The sequence below is a fragment of the Anguilla rostrata genome, chromosome 12 (assembly GCF_018555375.3).
Source record: "Anguilla rostrata isolate EN2019 chromosome 12, ASM1855537v3, whole genome shotgun sequence".
Classification (NCBI taxonomy): Eukaryota; Metazoa; Chordata; class Actinopteri; order Anguilliformes; family Anguillidae; genus Anguilla; species Anguilla rostrata.
Window position 1 is genome coordinate 41211590 of NC_057944.1, and position 17853 is coordinate 41229442.

The following is a 17853-nucleotide window of genomic DNA, read 5'->3' on the forward strand; positions in this document are numbered from 1 at the left end:
GTGTGTGTGTCTGACAGCCATGGCCAGTGCAGATCCAGTGACACTGAGCCAGCAGGCCTATCAGAGGTCACCCACAAACAAGGACATCAGCTTGCGCTGAAATAATATCACGAGTACAACTCTGGAGTCAGGGTGTGTGTGTGCGCGTGTGTGCCTGTGTGCGTAAGCGTGTGTGTGTGTGTGCTTGTATCTGTCTTGTGTGTGCATGTATCTGTCTTGTGTATGTGTGTGTGTGTGTGCGTGCATGTATCTGTCTTGTGTATGTGTGTGTGTGTGTGCGTGTATGTATCTGTCTTTTGTATGTATGTGTGTGTGTGTGTGTGTGTGCTTGTATCTGTCGTGTGTATGTGTGTGTGTGTGTGTGTGTGCTTGTATCTGTCATGTGTGTGTATGTGCTTGTATCTGTCGTGTGTGTGTGTGTGCATGTATCTGTCTTGTGTATGTATGTGTCTGCCCCAGTTTTTTCAGAAACTGCAGAGAATGGGGTGATTTCACAGCTAAAGAAGGCATATTCATATTCAGCATATTCATCTGCCTCATCCTGTTTCTGTCTGTCACTTTCACACTTACTGTGCAGTGTTTCGGGGTGAAATGGTTTTCTGTGGTCTGGTGCTCTGTGTCAGTCTAGCAAGTCTGTCAGTCCTTCCATTACATGGGTTCCCAGGGAAGGATCAGGTCCTGTTCATATCTGATGAGAAGAATTTAAATCACACTGTGATAAAATTGCTTGTTTATTTGAACATCGTTTGTGAGATATTTAGGAAAACTCAAAGATATATGATAATTATTTTGCTCTGTAAACAAATCTGCCATTTCTGGTAGAGGGGTACAGATCGTAATTTGGTTGTTGTTTACATGAGTGAGCATAACTTTCAGATATCTGTCTAACCCAGCTTCAGTTGCATCACACAGACAGGAAGTCAGAAGTGCAACGCCTGTTGCATCCTAAGAATGTGACTGTGGTATTTCTGTTCCACTGTACACCACCCTACGTCTGTGAATACTGCTATGCTTTAGAACACTGCTGTGCTTTAGAACACGTGTGCTTTAGAATACTGCTGTGGTTTAGAACACTGCTGTGCTTTAGAACACTGCTGTGCTTTAGAGCACTGCTATGCTTTAGAACACTGCTGTGCTTTAGAACACGTGTGCTTTAGAATACTGCTGTGGTTTAGAACACTGCTGGGAGTGTGGGGTTTGATTGGTGGGGGGTAGGGTGAGGGAGGGGTTTGATGGGTGGGGGGATAAGTGTGGGTTGGGGGTAGGGGAACGTTTTGGGGTGGTAGGGTGGGTGTGGCGTTTGATGGATTGGGGATAAGTGTCGGTTGGTGGTAGGGGTAAGTGTGGGGTTTGATTGGTGTGGACATATTTGTGGGGGTAGGTGAGTGTGGGTTTGATTGGTGTGGACATATGTGTGGGGGGTAGGGTGAGTGTGAGGTTTGATGGATGGGGGATAAGTGTGGGTTGGGGGCTAGGTTTGGGGCCTAGGGGTGAGGGGGGAGAGTGTGGGGTTTGATGGGTGGGGGGATAAGTATGGTTTGGGGGCTTGGGGTGAGTGTGGGGTTTGATGGGTGGGCGGATAAGTGTGGGAGGTAGGGTGGGTGTGGGGATAAATATGGGTTGGGGGCTTGGGGTGAGTGTGGGGTTTGATGGGAGGAGTCTCTGTGCTGATGATTGGTGTGAGAGGGGCCCAGGCTGTGGGGAGGGTGTAACTGGGTCAGACATCACCGATTACATGTCTGCAAGTGGAAGTGGGGGGGGGGGGGGGTAATCTGCCCTCATCTCGCTACCTCCTGTCTCAGACCCCATTTCCTCCTGGGTGAGATATTATCTTTTATAAACACATTCGCCCGTGTGTGTATGTGCCTGTGTACGGATGTGCTGTTGAATGTGTGTGTGTGTGTGCGCATGGATGTGCAGTTGTGTGCGTGCGTGTGTGTGTGTATGTGCCTGTGTACGGATGTGCTGTTGCATGTGTGTGTGTGTGCCTGTGTACGGATGTGCTGTTGCATGTGTGTGTATGTGCCTGTGTACGGATGTGCTGTTGCATGTGTGTGTATGTGCCTGTGTACGGATGTGCTGTTGCATGTGTGTGTGTGTGTGTGTGTGTATGGGTATCTGTGTGTGTGTGTGTGTGGGTATCTGTGCATGTGTGTGTGTGTGTGTGTGTGTGTGTGTGTGTGTGTGCGCGTGTGTATAGATGTACAGTTGCATGTGTGTGTATGTGCGTGTGTGCGGATGTGCAGTTGAATGTGTGTGTGTGTGTGTGTGCGCATGGATGTGCAGTTGTGTGCGTGTGCGTGCGTGTGTGTGTATGCGTGCGTGTATGTGTGCGCTTGTGTGTGTGTGCTTGTGTGTGCGTGTATGTGTGTGTGTGTGTGTGTGTGTGTGTGTGTGCGTGCGCTTGTACCGATGCCCTGTATGTCTGGCAAGGAGAGGGGTGTTTTGCGTTTAACTACATGAAACCCTGAAGGTGCATAACTGGAGTATTTTAGCAGTGCGTTGCCATTTTATTTTGTCAACACACATTTTTCCAAATAGTTTGTGCTGAATAGAAGTTGATGTGTTGTTGTTGACTGGAGTGGAGAAGCGGAGGCTAGCTGAGCTCTGAGAGCGCTGATCACAGCACAAACGCTGCGCCGCAGCTGACTGCTAACCACAGGATGCACAGGGACGTGAGCGCCGTCTCCTCTCACTGCGTCGCTGACTCCTACAGACCATCCACCCTGTCGTGTGTGCAGCTGAGCGGGGCAGGAGATGCTGTAGGACATGTGGACTTTACAGCAGGTGTAGTAGCAGGTGTAGGAGCAGGTGTAGGAGCAGTAGCAGGTGTAGCAGGTGTAACGTGTAGCAGTAGTAGAAGATATAGTGGGTGTGGCAGCAGGGTATAGCAGCAGTAGTAGCAGTAGTGGGTGTACAGGTGTAGTGTGTATAGCAGCTGTAGCAGTGTGTGTGTGTGTGTGTGTGTGTGTGCATGCATGCATGTGTGTGGTGCGCATGTGTTTGTGTGTGAAAGAATGAGATAAGAAGATGCTGGTGGAGTCCAGGTCAGCCAGGTCAGGCAGTTTCTCATGTAAGATCGTTTTTGTGGGAGTAAACTTGCGTAACGCTGATGCACAGCATCAGAGGTTTATAATGTGCTCTGTGCTCAGGAGAGCGGCCCCTGGCATTGCCACCGTGCACAGTCTGCTCTGTGCTCAGGAGAGCGGCCCCTGGCATTGCCACCATGCACAGTGTGCTCTGTGCTCAGGAGAGCGGCCCCTGGCATTGCCACCATGCACAGTGTGCTCTGTGCTCAGGAGAGCGGCTCCTGGCATTGCCACCATGCACAGTGTGCTCATGCATGATGAGCAGCAGACTGAATAAAGCCAGCTGTGTGGCTGATCGCTGCTCGCTGCTCGCGTAGATCGCTGATCGCATGGCTGGGACCCTAGAGGGAAGACGTGTGCATGTTTTCTCCTCACTTTCTTTGTCCTCCAGATCCTTTTATTTGTCGTTTGCTTTGAATCCCTCCCCAGCTCCTGGGGCACTCTCCTCCTTTTCTCTCTCCTCCTTTTCCTGTGGAAACCAGACATACACACACACTCAACACCAGCCTCACCATCTGTAAACCAAATGCTGGGTACTTGGTGATCTGTCAGGCCTCTGGTGTTGGTCAGGTATAAGGGTGGATGTGAGGTGGTGTTGGTCGGGTGTAAGGGTGGATGTGAGGTGGTGTTGGTTGGGTGTAAGAGTTGGATGTGCAGGATTTCCCCCAGAAAAGTTGTTAGGCCCGGTGGCCAAGTGTCTTTTTTGACGGGGGCCCGGCGCGGGCCGGCGGCCAAGTGTCTTTTTTGACGGGGGCCCGGCGTAGGCCAGCAACAGACTGTGGCAGGATTAAGGTAGGGCCCTATAGTTTCTGTGATAACATAATCACAGATGGAATCGCGGAATTGAGAATTTATAAAAGCTATAACACAGATTCCATAGGGCCCTACATTAAGTCAGTGCTAAAAGCTGATTGGAGATTTGAAAATATGACTACGTACTGTGAATGTTGTTAAACAATAAAATAAATCATTTATTCAACACATATTTAAAAAAATGAACAACTATTTACAGCATAACTGAGTCTTACAAAGAATCTGACAACAATGTACAGTCTTGGAATGCTGTGTTTTCAACAACAACAAAAAGAAATTAAATTAAATTAAAATATATAATATTAAATTTTTTGCACCCTACAAAAAACTTCAAGTCATGATTGGCTACTGAATCTTACAACAAGCCTTGGAATGCTGGGCACGTTTAAAAAACTGTCTAAGGTTTTTTGGCTTTTACGGTTTGGCTAGCTAGCTAAGTTACCTAAATGACCACGTTGTCATAAAATTGTTCCCGCACGTGAAAACTGGCTGACTTGTTTACGGTGTGGACAGATGTGGCTGCTGAGTAAATCTATCGTTGTTTCCGTTGCAGCACTTTCGACACAAGCAATATTGAAAAAGCCTAATTTTGCCACTGTGTTAATACATTTCTACAGTTGCCAGTCAGGCACTCTTCACAGTAAGAAGAAATTTAAGGATTTTTCTGATATTACTTGTGTCGAAAGTGCTGCGATGGAAACAACGATAGATTTACTCTGGAGCCTCATCTGTCCAAAATGTAAACAAGTCAGGCAGTTTTCACGATCTGAAAAAATGTATGACAACGTTGTCGTGCACATCAATGTCGTCAAGCTAACGTTATTAATAAATAAGTGAAGTCGTTATTTTGATGGCGATTAATTAGTCCTGTAATGTTACAATATATCAAACGTTACATTCATGCTACTAGTTTAATGTTACCTACACACTGCTTAAGTTAATATAAAAAGAATGTACTTACCCACGAGATGAAGTGATAACACAGTTTGTAACGAGGTTAGTTAGCCTACTAAATAAGAAATGGTAGCTTGCTAGATACCGTTAGCTTGTGGTAGTTGGAAGCATCAAGTGTTGAACGTCATTCTACGCACAATGAGGGTAAAGAACACTGATCTCAGACCTGCTGTTCCTACAGTGCGTTCACGTTTTAACCAACAGATGTCGCTGGTGAGCTTTCCAACCAAGCCGCCTCACTATAACTGTAGTTTAAAAAAGATCTTAGAAATACGTTAAAAAAAAATAATAATAAAAAATTTCCCCGATGCTTAGGCCCGGCAGGGGGTCAACTTAGGCCCAGCGGGCCGCCGGGCTTGCAGTACACTGCTGGAAACCCTGATGTGAGATGGTGAGAGCAGCAGCAGGGAGGAAGAGGAGCAGTGGGGAGGAAGAGGAGGATGGGCAGCGGGAGGAAGAAGAGTAGTGGGGAGGAAGAGGAGCAGTGGGGAGGAAGAGTGGGATGGGCAGCGGGGAGGAAGTAGAGAAGTGGGGAGGAAGAGGAGCAGTGGGGAGGAAGAGGAGGATGGGCAGCGGGAGGAAGAGGAGTAGTGGGGAGGAAGAGCGGGCTGGGCAGTGGGGGAAGAGCAGGCTGGGCAGTGGGGAGGAAGAGGAGCAGTGAGGAGGAAGAGCGGGCTGGGCAGTGGAGAGGAAGAGGAGCAGTGGGGAGGAAGAGCGGGTTGGGCAGTGGGGAGGAAGAGGAGCAGTGGGGAGGAAGAGCGGGCTGGGCAGTGGGGAGGAAGAGCGGCTGGGCAGTGGGAGGAAGAGGAGCAGTGGGGAGGAAGAGCGGCTGGGCAGTGGGAGGAAGAGCGGGCTGGGCAGTGGGGAGGAAGAGGAGCAGTGGGAAGGAAGAGCGGGCTGGGCAGTGGGGAGGAAGAGGAGCAGTGGGGAGGAAGGGCGGGTTGGGCAGTGGGGAGGAAGAGCGGGCTGGGCAGTGGGGAGGAAGAGGAGCAGTGGGGAGGAAGAGCGGGCTGGGCAGTGGGGAGGAAGAGGAGCAGTGGGGAGGAAGAGCAGGCTGGGCAGCGCTTTGTCCTGCTGAATGGCCCCAGTGTGCTGTGTGATCTCAGTGCTCTGAGTCCCGTGGCTGTGGGCGCTGACCTCAGCCCCCCAGCGGCCCGCGACGCCAGTACCAGGGCAGGGGGGTGGATGGGTCAGTGTGCTTGGGGGGTGGGGATATCCGCATGCTGGGGGGGGGGGGGGTAAAGGTGGGGGGTGCGGGGCGCTCCTCTGCGCTGGTCCTGAAATCTGGGTCTGTGCCCCGTTCCTCTGGCACTGACTGCTGTCCGGTTGCCCTGGTGACCGTGCCTGCAGATGCCCACTGGGTTCCGGGCTGCTGGTCCGGGGGGGTTCTGGACCAGGGCCCGGTGTGGCATATGAGCCCAGATTCCACACCCCGCTCCCCCAGGGGCGACGTAGCTCAGGAGGTAAGACCGATTGTCTGGCAGTCGGAGGGTTGCCGGTTCAAACCCCGCCTTGGGCCTTGAAGGTCCATTGACCATACCATTACCCTAACTCTTCTACCATTAAGCTCAATGTACGCTTTTACACTATTATAATGCTCCATTTACCATTTTACCATTTACCATTACCAGTTCATTCTACCATTACCAGCCGACTCTACCATTACCAGCTCATTCTACCATTACCAGCTCATTCTACCATTACTGGCCGACTCTACCATTACCAGCTCATTCTACCATTACCAGCTCATTCTACCATTACCAGCTCAATCTACCATTACCAGCTCATTCTACCATTACCAGCCGACTCTACCATTACCAGCTCAATCTACCATTACCAGCTCATTCTACCATTACCAGCTCATTCTACCATTACCAGCCAACTCTGCCATTACCAGCTCATTCTACCATTACCAGCTCATTCTACCATTATCAGCCGACTCTACCATTACCAGCTCATTCTACCATTACCAGTTCATTCTACCATTATCAGCCGACTCTATCATTACCAGCTCATTCTACCATTATCAGCCGACTCTATCATTACCAGCTCATTCTACCATTACCAGCTCATTCTACCATTACCAGCCAACTCTGCCATTACCAGCTCATTCTACCATTACCAGCCGACTCTGCCATTACCAGCTCATTCTACCATTACCAGCTCATTCTACCATTACCAGCCTCTCCCATTCAGTATCTACCATTACCAGCCACTCTACCATTACCAGCTCATTCTACCATTACCAGCTCATTCTACCATTACCAGCCGACTCTACCATTACCAGCCGACTCTACCATTACCAGCTCATTCTACCATTACCAGCTCATTCTACCATTACCAGCTCATTCTACCATTACCAGCCAACTCTACCATTACCAGCTCATTCTACCATTATCAGCCGACTCTACCATTACCAGCTCATTCTACCATTACCAGTTCATTCTACCATTACCAGCTCATTCTACCATTACCAGCTCATTCTACCATTACCAGCTCATTCTACCATTACCAGCTCACTCTACCATTACCAGCTCACTCTACCATTACCAGCTCACTCTACCATTACCAGCTCATTCTACCATTACCAGCTGACTCTACCATTACCAGCTCATTCTACCATTACCAGTTCACTCTACCATTACCAGCTCATTCTACCATTACCAGCCGACTCTACCATTACCAGCTCATTCTACCATTACCAGCCGACTCTACCATTACCAGCTCATTCTACCATTACCAGCTCATTCTACCATTACCAGCTCATTCTACCATTACCAGCTCATTCTACCATTACCAGCTCATTCTACCATTACCAGCCAACTCTGCCATTACCAGCTCATTCTACCATTATCAGCCGACTCTACCATTACCAGCTCATTCTACCATTACCAGCTCATTCTACCATTACCAGCTCACTCTACCATTACCAGCTCATTCTACCATTACCAGCTCATTCTACCATTACCAGCTCATTCTACCATTACCAGCCGACTCTATCATTACCAGCCGACTCTACCATTACCAGCCGACTCTACCATTACCAGCTCATTCTACCATTACTGGCTGACTCTACCATTACCAGCTCATTCTACCATTACCAGCTGATTCTACCATTACCAGCTCATTCTACCATTACCAGCTGACTCTACCATTACCAGCTCATTCTACCATTACCAGCCAACTCTACCATTACCAGCTGACTCTAGGAGGAGTTTATGCATCCAAACCTGGGGCAGACTTGCCCTGTGTGTCTAGGACTATAGCGTGACTGACAGTCCAGGATTAACCTTGAGCAGGTAGAGCTTTAATGCACTAATATCACAGAGTGGGTACAGAGAGGTGGGCACAGACAGACAGGTAGAGCTTTAATGCGCTGATATCACAGAGTGGGTACAGGACGTTTGCACCACGTGCCGAGCCCGCGTGCTGTTTTTCTCCCGCCAGCGGCCTTGTTTGTTAAGTGTTTCATTAACGCACTCAAGTGGTGTAGATACGTTACATTTCGACTTACAGTGAAACTTTATGGCATGCGATTTCCGTAAAAGGAATACACGTCCAGGAAAGCATATAAATAGTCAATGCGTTCAACACTGCTTTAGAACTGCGCAGGGGAAATAGCAGCTGATTTTTAGGTGTATTTAAACTCGGCTGAATCCCCACTTAAAGCCTGCATGTCATAAACACCTCCGTTTGCACCCCTGGCCCGTGCCGCCTCCAGCCACCGGCGCTATACCCAGGCGTCCAAAGCCAGGAACGCGCGCGTCGCTTACCTGATAACATGCGACACAACGGGGGGACGGTCCGGTGGGGAAGCAGACGGAACGCGCGCGCTCGCGTTAGCTGAGGATTCCGTGTGGCTTGGGCAGAAACGGCGGGGGCTCGAGCCGCAGCCCGTCCCTCAGAGCGTGCCTGGCAGTCGGGCCGGCGCACGCGCCAGCTTTCTCCACGGGGTCTCGGGGGGGAATCCGGGGAAAGAACGGGCTTGAGCTGAATAATAAAGTGGCTCTATGACAGGAGACATGGGGAGAGGTCTTCAGCACTGCGGGACCATCCGTCCTGTCTGTCGGGGGTTTGCCTGCTTTTGCTTCTCGCCGTCTCTCTGCAGGACCCAGGGTCTGTGGGAAAAGGAAGAACAACAGTCTGCGCCATCTTTCTCTCTGCACCATCTTTCTCTGCTTTCCCTCTGTGCCATCTTTCTCTCTGCTTTCTCTCTGCACCATCTTTCCCTCTGCTTTCCCTCTGTGCCATCTTTCTCTCTGCTTTCTCTCTGCACCATCTTTCTCTCTGCTTTCCCTCTGTGCCATCTTTCTCTCTGCTTTCCCTCTGTGCCATCTTTCTCTGCTTTCCCTCTGTGCCATCTTTCCCTCTGCACCATCTTTCTCTCTGCTTTCCCTCTGTGCCATCTTTCCCTCTGCACCATCTTTCTCTCTGCTTTCCCTCTGTGCCATCTTTCCCTCTGCACCATCTTTCTCTCTGCTTTCTCTCTGCACCATCTTTCCCTCTGCACCATCTTTCTCTCTGCTTTCCCTCTGTGCCATCTTTCTCTCTGCACCATCTTTCTCTCTGCTTTCCCTCTGTGCCATCTTTCCCTCTGCACCATCTTTCTCTCTGCACCATCTTTCTCTCTGCTTTCCCTCTGCGCCATCTTTCTCTCTGCACCATCTTTCTCTCTGCTTTCTCTCTGCACCACCTTTCTCTGCTTTCCCTCTGTGCCATCTTTCCCTCTGCTTTCCCTCTGCACCATCTTTCTCTGCTTTCCCTCTGTGCCATCTTTCCCTCTGCTTTCCCTCTGTGCCATCTTTCCCTCTGCTTTCCCTCTGCGCCATCTTTCTCTCTGCACCATCTTTCTCTGCTTTCCCTCTGTGCCATCTTTCCCTCTGCGCCATCTTTCTCTCTGCGTCATTATTTCTCTGCGTTCTGGGTGGAGGATCTCAGAAACTTGCCAGTGTACATTATGTTACTGTCTGCATGTTTTACGTCATTGCGTAGGCTAGTACCGGATACGGAGATAAAAATCTGTACCAAATTTTCTCAGTAGTTTGATGACGTACCAAGTTTTCACACGGGTTAAAGACACCTTAAAAAAGTGCGACAGGAACTGAAGTGTATGATGCTGTGTTGTCAGTATTATTTTTTGTCTCATTATTTCCGTCCCGGAGAACGAGTCCCACTGAATCCTTTGTTTACACCCCCCCCCCAGGTCTGGTCCCAATTACACCATTCTGAAAAAGAAAAAGGGGGCCGCGTGTCTGTCTGTGCTGCTGATTCTCCGGGCACGAGCCAGTCCCGATGCGGCGTCCTTACTACAGACCCGTCAGTTCCACTTCAGTTGCGAAATGGGCCAGGACCGGTAGCCTATAATGGAGTATCATGTTCGGAGCAATTAGTGAAGCCTGCTCTCGCCCAACTTATTCGTGTTTGTTTATGAAACAACTGTAAGCGAAGTAATGCGTTTGGATACGCACACAGATGTACCAGTGCTGCTTCGATCAAAATGGTGTATTAAATATTAAGCAGTTCCGGTGTGCGGTGTTGAAGAGACAGATGGCCGTTGTGCTGAGATGGCGTGAATGATCGGTCTGGTCCTGTGAATCGCCGCTTTCCCCGTCGCAGGAGGGGAAGCGCTGGCACGCGGGAAGATTCATTAATGAGACGCGGCAGTCTCCGTTTTTCTTAAAAAAAATATATATAAATCATTCTGCACGTTGCTCCCTGTCTCCAGATAATAATCAGAACATTTTGTTATCTTACTTAAGCCAGGAATGATTAGCAATTCTCCTCTAAGATTGTTTTGATAGTTTCGATGTTTATTGTGATCAGAGCCTGCACCACGCGCATTAAAGCCCAGACTAGTGCAGTATGAGGGGACTTTTCACTAGGTTTAAGCGCACGCTTACGTTCGTTGTTTCTCTAACGCGCAGACCCTGCTTTTCTGCTTCTCGTTTATCAGCGTTGCGGAAGCAACCCTTCCTTTCATCATTTTTAAAGAGGGAAGGAAGTGACTTGTCGAAGCTCAAACGGAAAGTTTTCATATCCTCCTGCTTTTCGATTTACACGATCCCCGCAGGCCCTTCTTTCCCCAATAGTTTCCTTCCATAAACAGTATGGCCAGCCTTGGACTCTTTTGGGTGGAGGGCGCCCCCTGGAGGCTATTTTGTTTTTACGGGCAGAGGCTCAAACATGAAAGAATCTCCATCTTGGGAAGCGCTTCTTAAAGTGGCAGTTTCACTTCGGTGTCTGTCGTGTTTTGGGCTGGGCACTAGATGGCAATGGAGTTCACAAAAGCATCCTGCTCATTACATTTTAGCTTTTATCTAATCTAGATTGGCGTTCACAGATCTTATTGTGCCCATACGTTTATACAGCTGGGTATTTTCTGAAGTAATGCAGCTCAAGTACCTTGCTGACGGGCACAATCGCAGTGTCCCAGCTTGGAATTAAACCCGCAATCCCAGGTCACTGACCATTACTGTACCACTGCCTTTTTTTGCACTAATGCTTATCACATGCTTTAGGGCTTATTTCTCCATCCCCTGCTGAAGTGGTGAAAGATTTCCCCCCCATCCACTGGGTGGCGTGTAGTTTTGTTTAAATACGTACATTTCCTGATGATTGCGGCTATATGCGGTCCATATCCTGTCGCACAGGGTTTTACGCTGAAATCTTTGATCAAAGGCGGTTTCCTGCTCCGCACATGGAGCTCAGATATAAAAGTACACTTGCATGTGCACACGCCAGTGAAGCCACAGACATCAGCATCTCAACACAAACTCTGCTGACCTCACCAATGACACCAGTTAATGGGGGAAGTCTTTGACCTTATGTACTTGCCTTGTTTTTGGAGACTCAGAGGTCAAAGGTCAGTGGTTTTCTGAGAATTCTCAATTCTGAGTGACAGCATCCAACTGTGGTTGCTGTGGAAATGGCAAATTCTCCCCAAACAGCGCGTCCCAGGAATCCTAAGCAAGATAAAAATATCCGCAGGAAGAACAGGAAAATCATTCCTGGTAGAAATGCGTGTGCGTTTAAGTTTGCCTGTCCAGGAGTTAAACTGAATCAAACCCTTATAATATGAATGTTCATCATGAACATGCTGTCAGTTCCCTTATAATATGAATGTTCATCATGAACATGCCGCCAGTTCCCTTATAATATGAATGTTCATCATGAACATGCTGTCAGTTCCCTTATTTGCTCACAGTTTTTCTGCACAGTCTTGTTGACCAGAAGGAGGTGTTTAGATTCCCTCTCCAGAGCCAAAGTGTGCAGCTGTAAAGTGTTAAATCTGCATTGGGTTCAAGCTTGTTTCAGTTCAGCATTTGTGAGGTAATCCTGCTCTGTGGTTGAGCTCCACTGATAAACTAACAGAGAGAGAGAGAGGCCAGTCACAGTGCTGGGTTTGCCTCCTCACTGTGGGTGATCCCTAACCCTAACACTGTGGGTGATCCCTAACCCTAACACTGTGGGTGATCCCTAACCCTAACACTGTGGGTGATCTGATACATTCTGTTTAATAACAGAAGGAGAGGGGGTAATAATGGGGAAGGGGGAAAGAGGAGGAGTGAGAAACTTCTCAGTGTATAGCGAAAAAGCAAACCATTCCTCTCAGGGCAGGGTGACTGAGTTAAAGGGATTTATTACTGTGGAGACAAATTAGCATGGCTTAGTTTGAACATGGTTATCTTGGCCATGTAATGCTAGTGATGCTACATCATACATGCTCACTATGCTAGTGATGCTGCATAAACCTACCTCGCTATGCTGGTGATGCTATATAAACCTAGCTCGCTATGCTAGTGATGCTATATAAAACATGCTTGCTATGCTAGTGATGCTATATAAAACATGCTCGCTATGCTAGTGATGCTATATAAACTTAGCTCGCTATGCTAGTGATGCTATGTAAACCTAGCTCGCTATGCTAGTGATGCTACATAAACCTAGCTCACTATGCTAGTGATGCTATATAAAACATGCTCGCTATGCTAGTGATGCTATATAAAACATGCTCGCTATGCTAGTGATGCTATATAAACTTAGCTCGCTATGCTAGTGATGCTACATCAAACATGGCTGCCACGCTAGTAAAGAGTGAAGCTGCCTCCTGACAGGGCATGTGTAGCTGGCATGTGTACCCGATTCCCTGGCAGCGCTGGGGCATTGTAGTGTGGGCACAGGACAGCGGGGGCATTGTGAGGGAACAGCACAAAGGGCTTCTCTGTCATTTCTGTGTCATTAAATCAAATCAGAGCAAAACGCTGTTTTTACTGGGTAGGAGCTGGCATGCCAACGTACCTGGGCATACGGTGCACTGCTTAGACTGTGCTGTTCAGAGACCATCCAGGTTAGTGCTGTGTGTGTGTGTGTGTGTGTGTGTGACTGTGTGTGTGTGTGTGACTATGTGTGTGTGTGGGAGAGAGAGTGAGAGAGAGACTGTTTGTGTATGTGTGTGTGTGTTAGACTGTGTGTGAGAGAGAGAGAGAGTGAGAGGCTGTTTGTGTGTGTGTGTGTGTGTGTGTGTGAGACTGTGTGTGTGTGTGTGTACTTGCGTTTTGTATAATTTGGGAGGAAAGAGGGCTTTTGTGCTCCAGTTTAATTTCCCATAGTTAAATGGCTGCTGTAATTGTGTGGACAGTGGGTTCACATTCTCCAGCTCCAGTGAGCGCCCTGTTTTCATAAAGGTGACATGTTTACCTGTGAATGTTACTGTAAGTCCTCCCCGGTGCAGTTTGTTTCTTTGTTTGGAGTCTTAAAGGTTTTCCCGTGTTGGTCGGATGGGTGGAGACATACAGTGTGCTGCTGGAACTGATCGTGTTTAACAGGAGCTGAAAGTGCTCACGGCGGGGGGAGGGAGGGGGGGCTTAGTGGGCGTGGTCTGACAGATGGGCAGGTTTGTGGGCGTGGTCTCACAGAGGGGTGGGCTAGTAGGCATGGTCTGACAGATGGGCAGGTTTGTGGGCGTGGTCTCACAGAGGGGTGGGCTAGTGGGCGTGGTCTCACAGAGAGGCGGGTTTGTGGGCGTGGTCTCTGAGGAGCAGGCTAGTGGGTGTGGTCTCACAGAGGGGCGGGTTAATGGGTGTGGTCTCAGAGAGAGGCATGATTTGTGGGTGTGGTCTCACAGAGGGGCATGATTAGTGGGTGTGGTCTCACAGAGGGGCATGATTAGTGGGTGTGGTCTCAGAAAGGGGCATGATTAGTGGGTGTGGTCTCACAGAGGGGTGGGTTAATGGGTGTGGCCTCACAGAGGGGCATGATTAGTGGGCGTGGTCTCACAGAGGGGTGGGTTAGTGGGTGTGGCCTCATTGCTGATGAAAGAGGAGCACTGAAAGACTGCTGGAGCTCCACCCATCTTCTCCCTGAACACACCCATACCCACAAACACACACACACACACACACACACACGCAGACACATTTACATTTATATTAATTTATTTAGCAGATCCTTTTATCCAAAGCGATGGACGAAAGTACATATCATGGCCATAGGAACAACTACAAAACACATGTTCGCTAAGGTACAATCACACAGACACACACACACACACTCACACACCCACACACACATGCACACACATACACACACATATACATACACTCACAAGAGAGACATCTTAGAAACAGTGGTATCAGAGGCAACTTAGCTTTATTAGCTCAGACAGCAAGACTCTAACATGACACTGAACTAACCTGCAGAGGGAGAGCGAGAATGGAAGAGGGGGAGAGAGGGAGAGGGGGGAGGGAGGGAGGGACAGAGAGAGCAAGAGAGAGGGAGGGACAGAGAAGCAAGAGAGAGAGGGAGGGACAGAGAGAGAGAGGGAGGGACGCAGAGAGAGAGAGGGAGGCAGGGAGGGAGAGAGGGAGGGAGGGACAGAGAGGGAGGCAGGGAGGGAGAGAGAGAGGGAGGGACAGAGAGGGAGAGGGAGGGAGGGACAGAGAGAGAGAGAGAGAGAGAGGGAGGGACAGACAGAGGGTGTGTGTGTGTGTGTGTGTGTAGGGTAGAGTGCATGTACTCTTGGTTTTTGGCATTTGGTTCTGGTCAGCTGACTGATATGCGGGGCTGTGATTGGCTGGCGCAGCGCTGTACAGCTGGTCTGTGGGCAGATGTGAATGAGACAAGGCAGGCAGTGTTTCCCAGCCCGGGGCAGACACACAGACCCAGCGCAGCGAGCGGATCAGCCGCGTTCCCGGGATGCAGACATGGGCTGCGGGGCGAGTGTGCTGCTGCAGCAGGCCTTCCGCTCAGCCATGCGCAGGAACTGCCCCCACATCTGCCCCCACCGCCACCAGCCGCCGTCTCTGGAGATCCTGTCCCAGGAGGAGGGCTACACTGCCAGCCCACCCCACACCACCATCGTCATGGTAACGTAGTGCCCCTGGCTGCAGAGGGGAGGGGGCTGAGGCTGGGGTGGGGAAGCAGTGTGCCATCATTTCCTGTGCAACTGTAATCTGGCTGACTCAGTGTGATGTGACTGTGGGATGTGACTCAGTGTGATGTGACTGTGGGATGTGACTCTGTGATGTGACTGTGGGATGTGACTCAGTGAGATGTGACTCTGTGATGTGACTCAGTGAGATGTGACTCTGTGAGATGTGACTCAGTGGGATGTGACTGTGTGATGTGACTCAGTGGGATGTGACTCTGGGATGTGACTCAATGGGATGTGACTCTGTGTGATGTGACTCTCGGATGTGACTCAGTGGGATGTGACTCTGTGTGATGTGACTCAGTAGGATGTGACTCTGGGATGTGACTGTGGGTTGTGACTCAGTGGGATGTATAGGGCTGGTGGGGTGGGGGGGTAGAGGGGTTGTGGTGGTGGGGGGCGTAGGGCTTGGGAGAGGCTTGTGGGAGGGTAGGGCTGTGGTGGGGGGGTAGAGGGGCTGTGGTGGGGGCTGGTAGGCTTGGGGGGGTAGAGGGGCTGTGGTGGGGGCGGGTAGAGGGGCTGTGGTGGGGGGCTGGTCGAGGGCTGTGGTGGGGGGGCTGGTAGAGGGGCTGTGGTGGGGGGCGGGTCAGAGGGGCTGTGGTGGGGGGGGCGGGTCGAGGGGCTGTGGTGGGGGGGTGGGGGGTAGAGTGTCTGCGGTACTGGGTGTGGGGGGCGCAGGGGCTGGGCTGCTGTTCTCTCTCTGTCCTGTGCGTTCTCCAGGTTTTATGAATGGTTTGCTCATCTGTGTGACTTTGACTGGACAAATGAAACTGCCCTGCTGAGTTTTTTATTTATTTATGGAGGTTTGATGTGTCAGATGGGTTATACATGTAGAACACACTGAGCATGCTCAGATGGGTTATGCCTGTAGAACACGCTGAGCATGCTCAGATGGGTTATACCTGTAGAACACGCTGAGCATGCTCAGATGGGTTATACCTGTAGAACGCACTGAGCATGCTCAGATGGGTTATACCTGTAGAACACGCTGAGCATGCTCAGATGGGTTATACCTGTAGAACGCACTGAGCATGCTCAGATGGGTTATACCTGTAGAACATGCTGAGCATACTCAGATGGGTTCAAATAAAAACATTTTATAAAATTTTATTTGTATAGCGTATTTTACAGCAGTTGTCACAGTACGCTTTACAGACAACCCTGGCCTAAACCCCCACAGGAGCAAGCCTAAGGCAACAGTGGCAAGGAAAAACTCCCTGTGGCAGATGGGGAGAAACCTTGGAAGGAACCAGGCTCAATGGGAAAACCCATCCTCCTCAGGGTGCTGACTGGGTTATACCTGTAGAACACGCTGACTATGCTCAGATGGGTTATACCTGTAGAACACACTCTCAACCCCCTCCTCCTCTCCTCCCCTCCCCCTCCCTCCTCCCCTCCTCTCCTCCCCTCCCCTCCCCTCCTCCCCTCCTCTCCTCTCCCCTGTCCTCCCCTCCTCTCCACTCCTCTCACCCTCTCCTCCTCTCCCCTCCTCCCCTCCTCTCCTCCTCCCCTCTCCTCCTCCTCCTCTCCTCTCCTCCTCCTCCCTCCTCCTCTCTCCTCCCTCCTCCCCTTCTTATCTCCTCCCCTTCTCCTCTCCCCTCCTCTCTTCTCCTCCCCTCCTCCTCCTCTCCTGTTCTCTCCTCCCTTCCTCCTCTCCTTTCCTCCCCTCCTCCTCCTGTCTTCTCCTCTCCTTCCCTCCTCTCCTCCTCCTGTCTTCCCCTCCTCTCCTCTCCTCCTTCTCCTCTCCTCTTTTCTCTTTAATGCTGTGCTCATAATGTCATTGTGTCTGAGTGCAGGATGCTGGAGCCGGGGTAGTGCAGGCAGGATCTTATTTATTACAATTGTGTTAAGTGGCGCCGTGGTGCATTGTGGGTAGTGGGTGTCATAGCAGTGCCAGGAGAGAACTCTGCTGTACATAACCCCCTCTCTGTCTGTCTGTCTGTCTGTCTGTCTCACTCTCTCTCCCTCTCAATTCAATTCAATTCGCTTTATTGGCATGACAAATTTGTACATTTGTATTGCTAAAGCTTGTAAGGTACAGCAATGTATATATAAAAAATAATAATAATTATTATTATTATTCTGTCTATCTGTCTCTCTGTCTGTCGGTCTCTCTCTCCCTCTCTCCCCCTCTCCCCCCTCTCTCTCTCTTTCTCTCTGTCTCTCTATCTCGCTCCCCCTCTCTCTCTCTTTCTCTCCCCCTCTCTCTCTCTCTCTCTGCCCCCTCTCCCCCTCTCTCTCTCTCTGATATTCTCGTTTATATCACACTCAGCAGCTTTCATTGATATGTTCCTCACTTCTGCCTGAGTGGCTGAGATGCTCTGCTCTCCACTTCCTGTTCTGCTGCCCTGCAGAGGAAGTAGAGGTCCACACCCTGGGGCTTTGGGCTCTGCATGGCTGTACTCAGTAAAATGTGTTCACACCAGAACCTCAGAAAAGTAGGCGAATCCATTCCCATGAACACATGGGGAATGCCATACATGACTGCAGTAGTAATAATAATAAGGATGAGAGGGCGTGGCCTTTGACCTCTGTGTTATGTTGTGTACAGGCTGTAAGGATGAGAGG

At 50.0% G+C, this 17853-nt stretch overlaps 1 protein-coding gene and 1 long non-coding RNA gene across 2 annotated transcripts in view; both read left to right on the forward strand.

Moving 5' to 3' along the window:
* Window positions 1-12828, forward strand: part of LOC135236805 (uncharacterized) — a 40061-nt gene extending 27233 nt beyond the window's left edge. Inside the window, exon 3 of the long non-coding RNA XR_010324669.1 lies at window positions 10060-12828. This is a non-coding gene — a long non-coding RNA (uncharacterized LOC135236805). The remainder of the gene's footprint in view (window positions 1-10059) is intronic.
* A 2109-nt stretch (window positions 12829-14937) lies between these two features.
* dock10 (dedicator of cytokinesis 10) overlaps window positions 14938-17853 on the forward strand; it is a 65939-nt gene continuing 63023 nt past the window's right edge. The window contains 1 exon segment of the mRNA XM_064301538.1: window positions 14938-15220. Within this exon segment, the coding sequence (XP_064157608.1) occupies window positions 14969-15220 (252 nt within the window). The 5' untranslated portion in view covers window positions 14938-14968.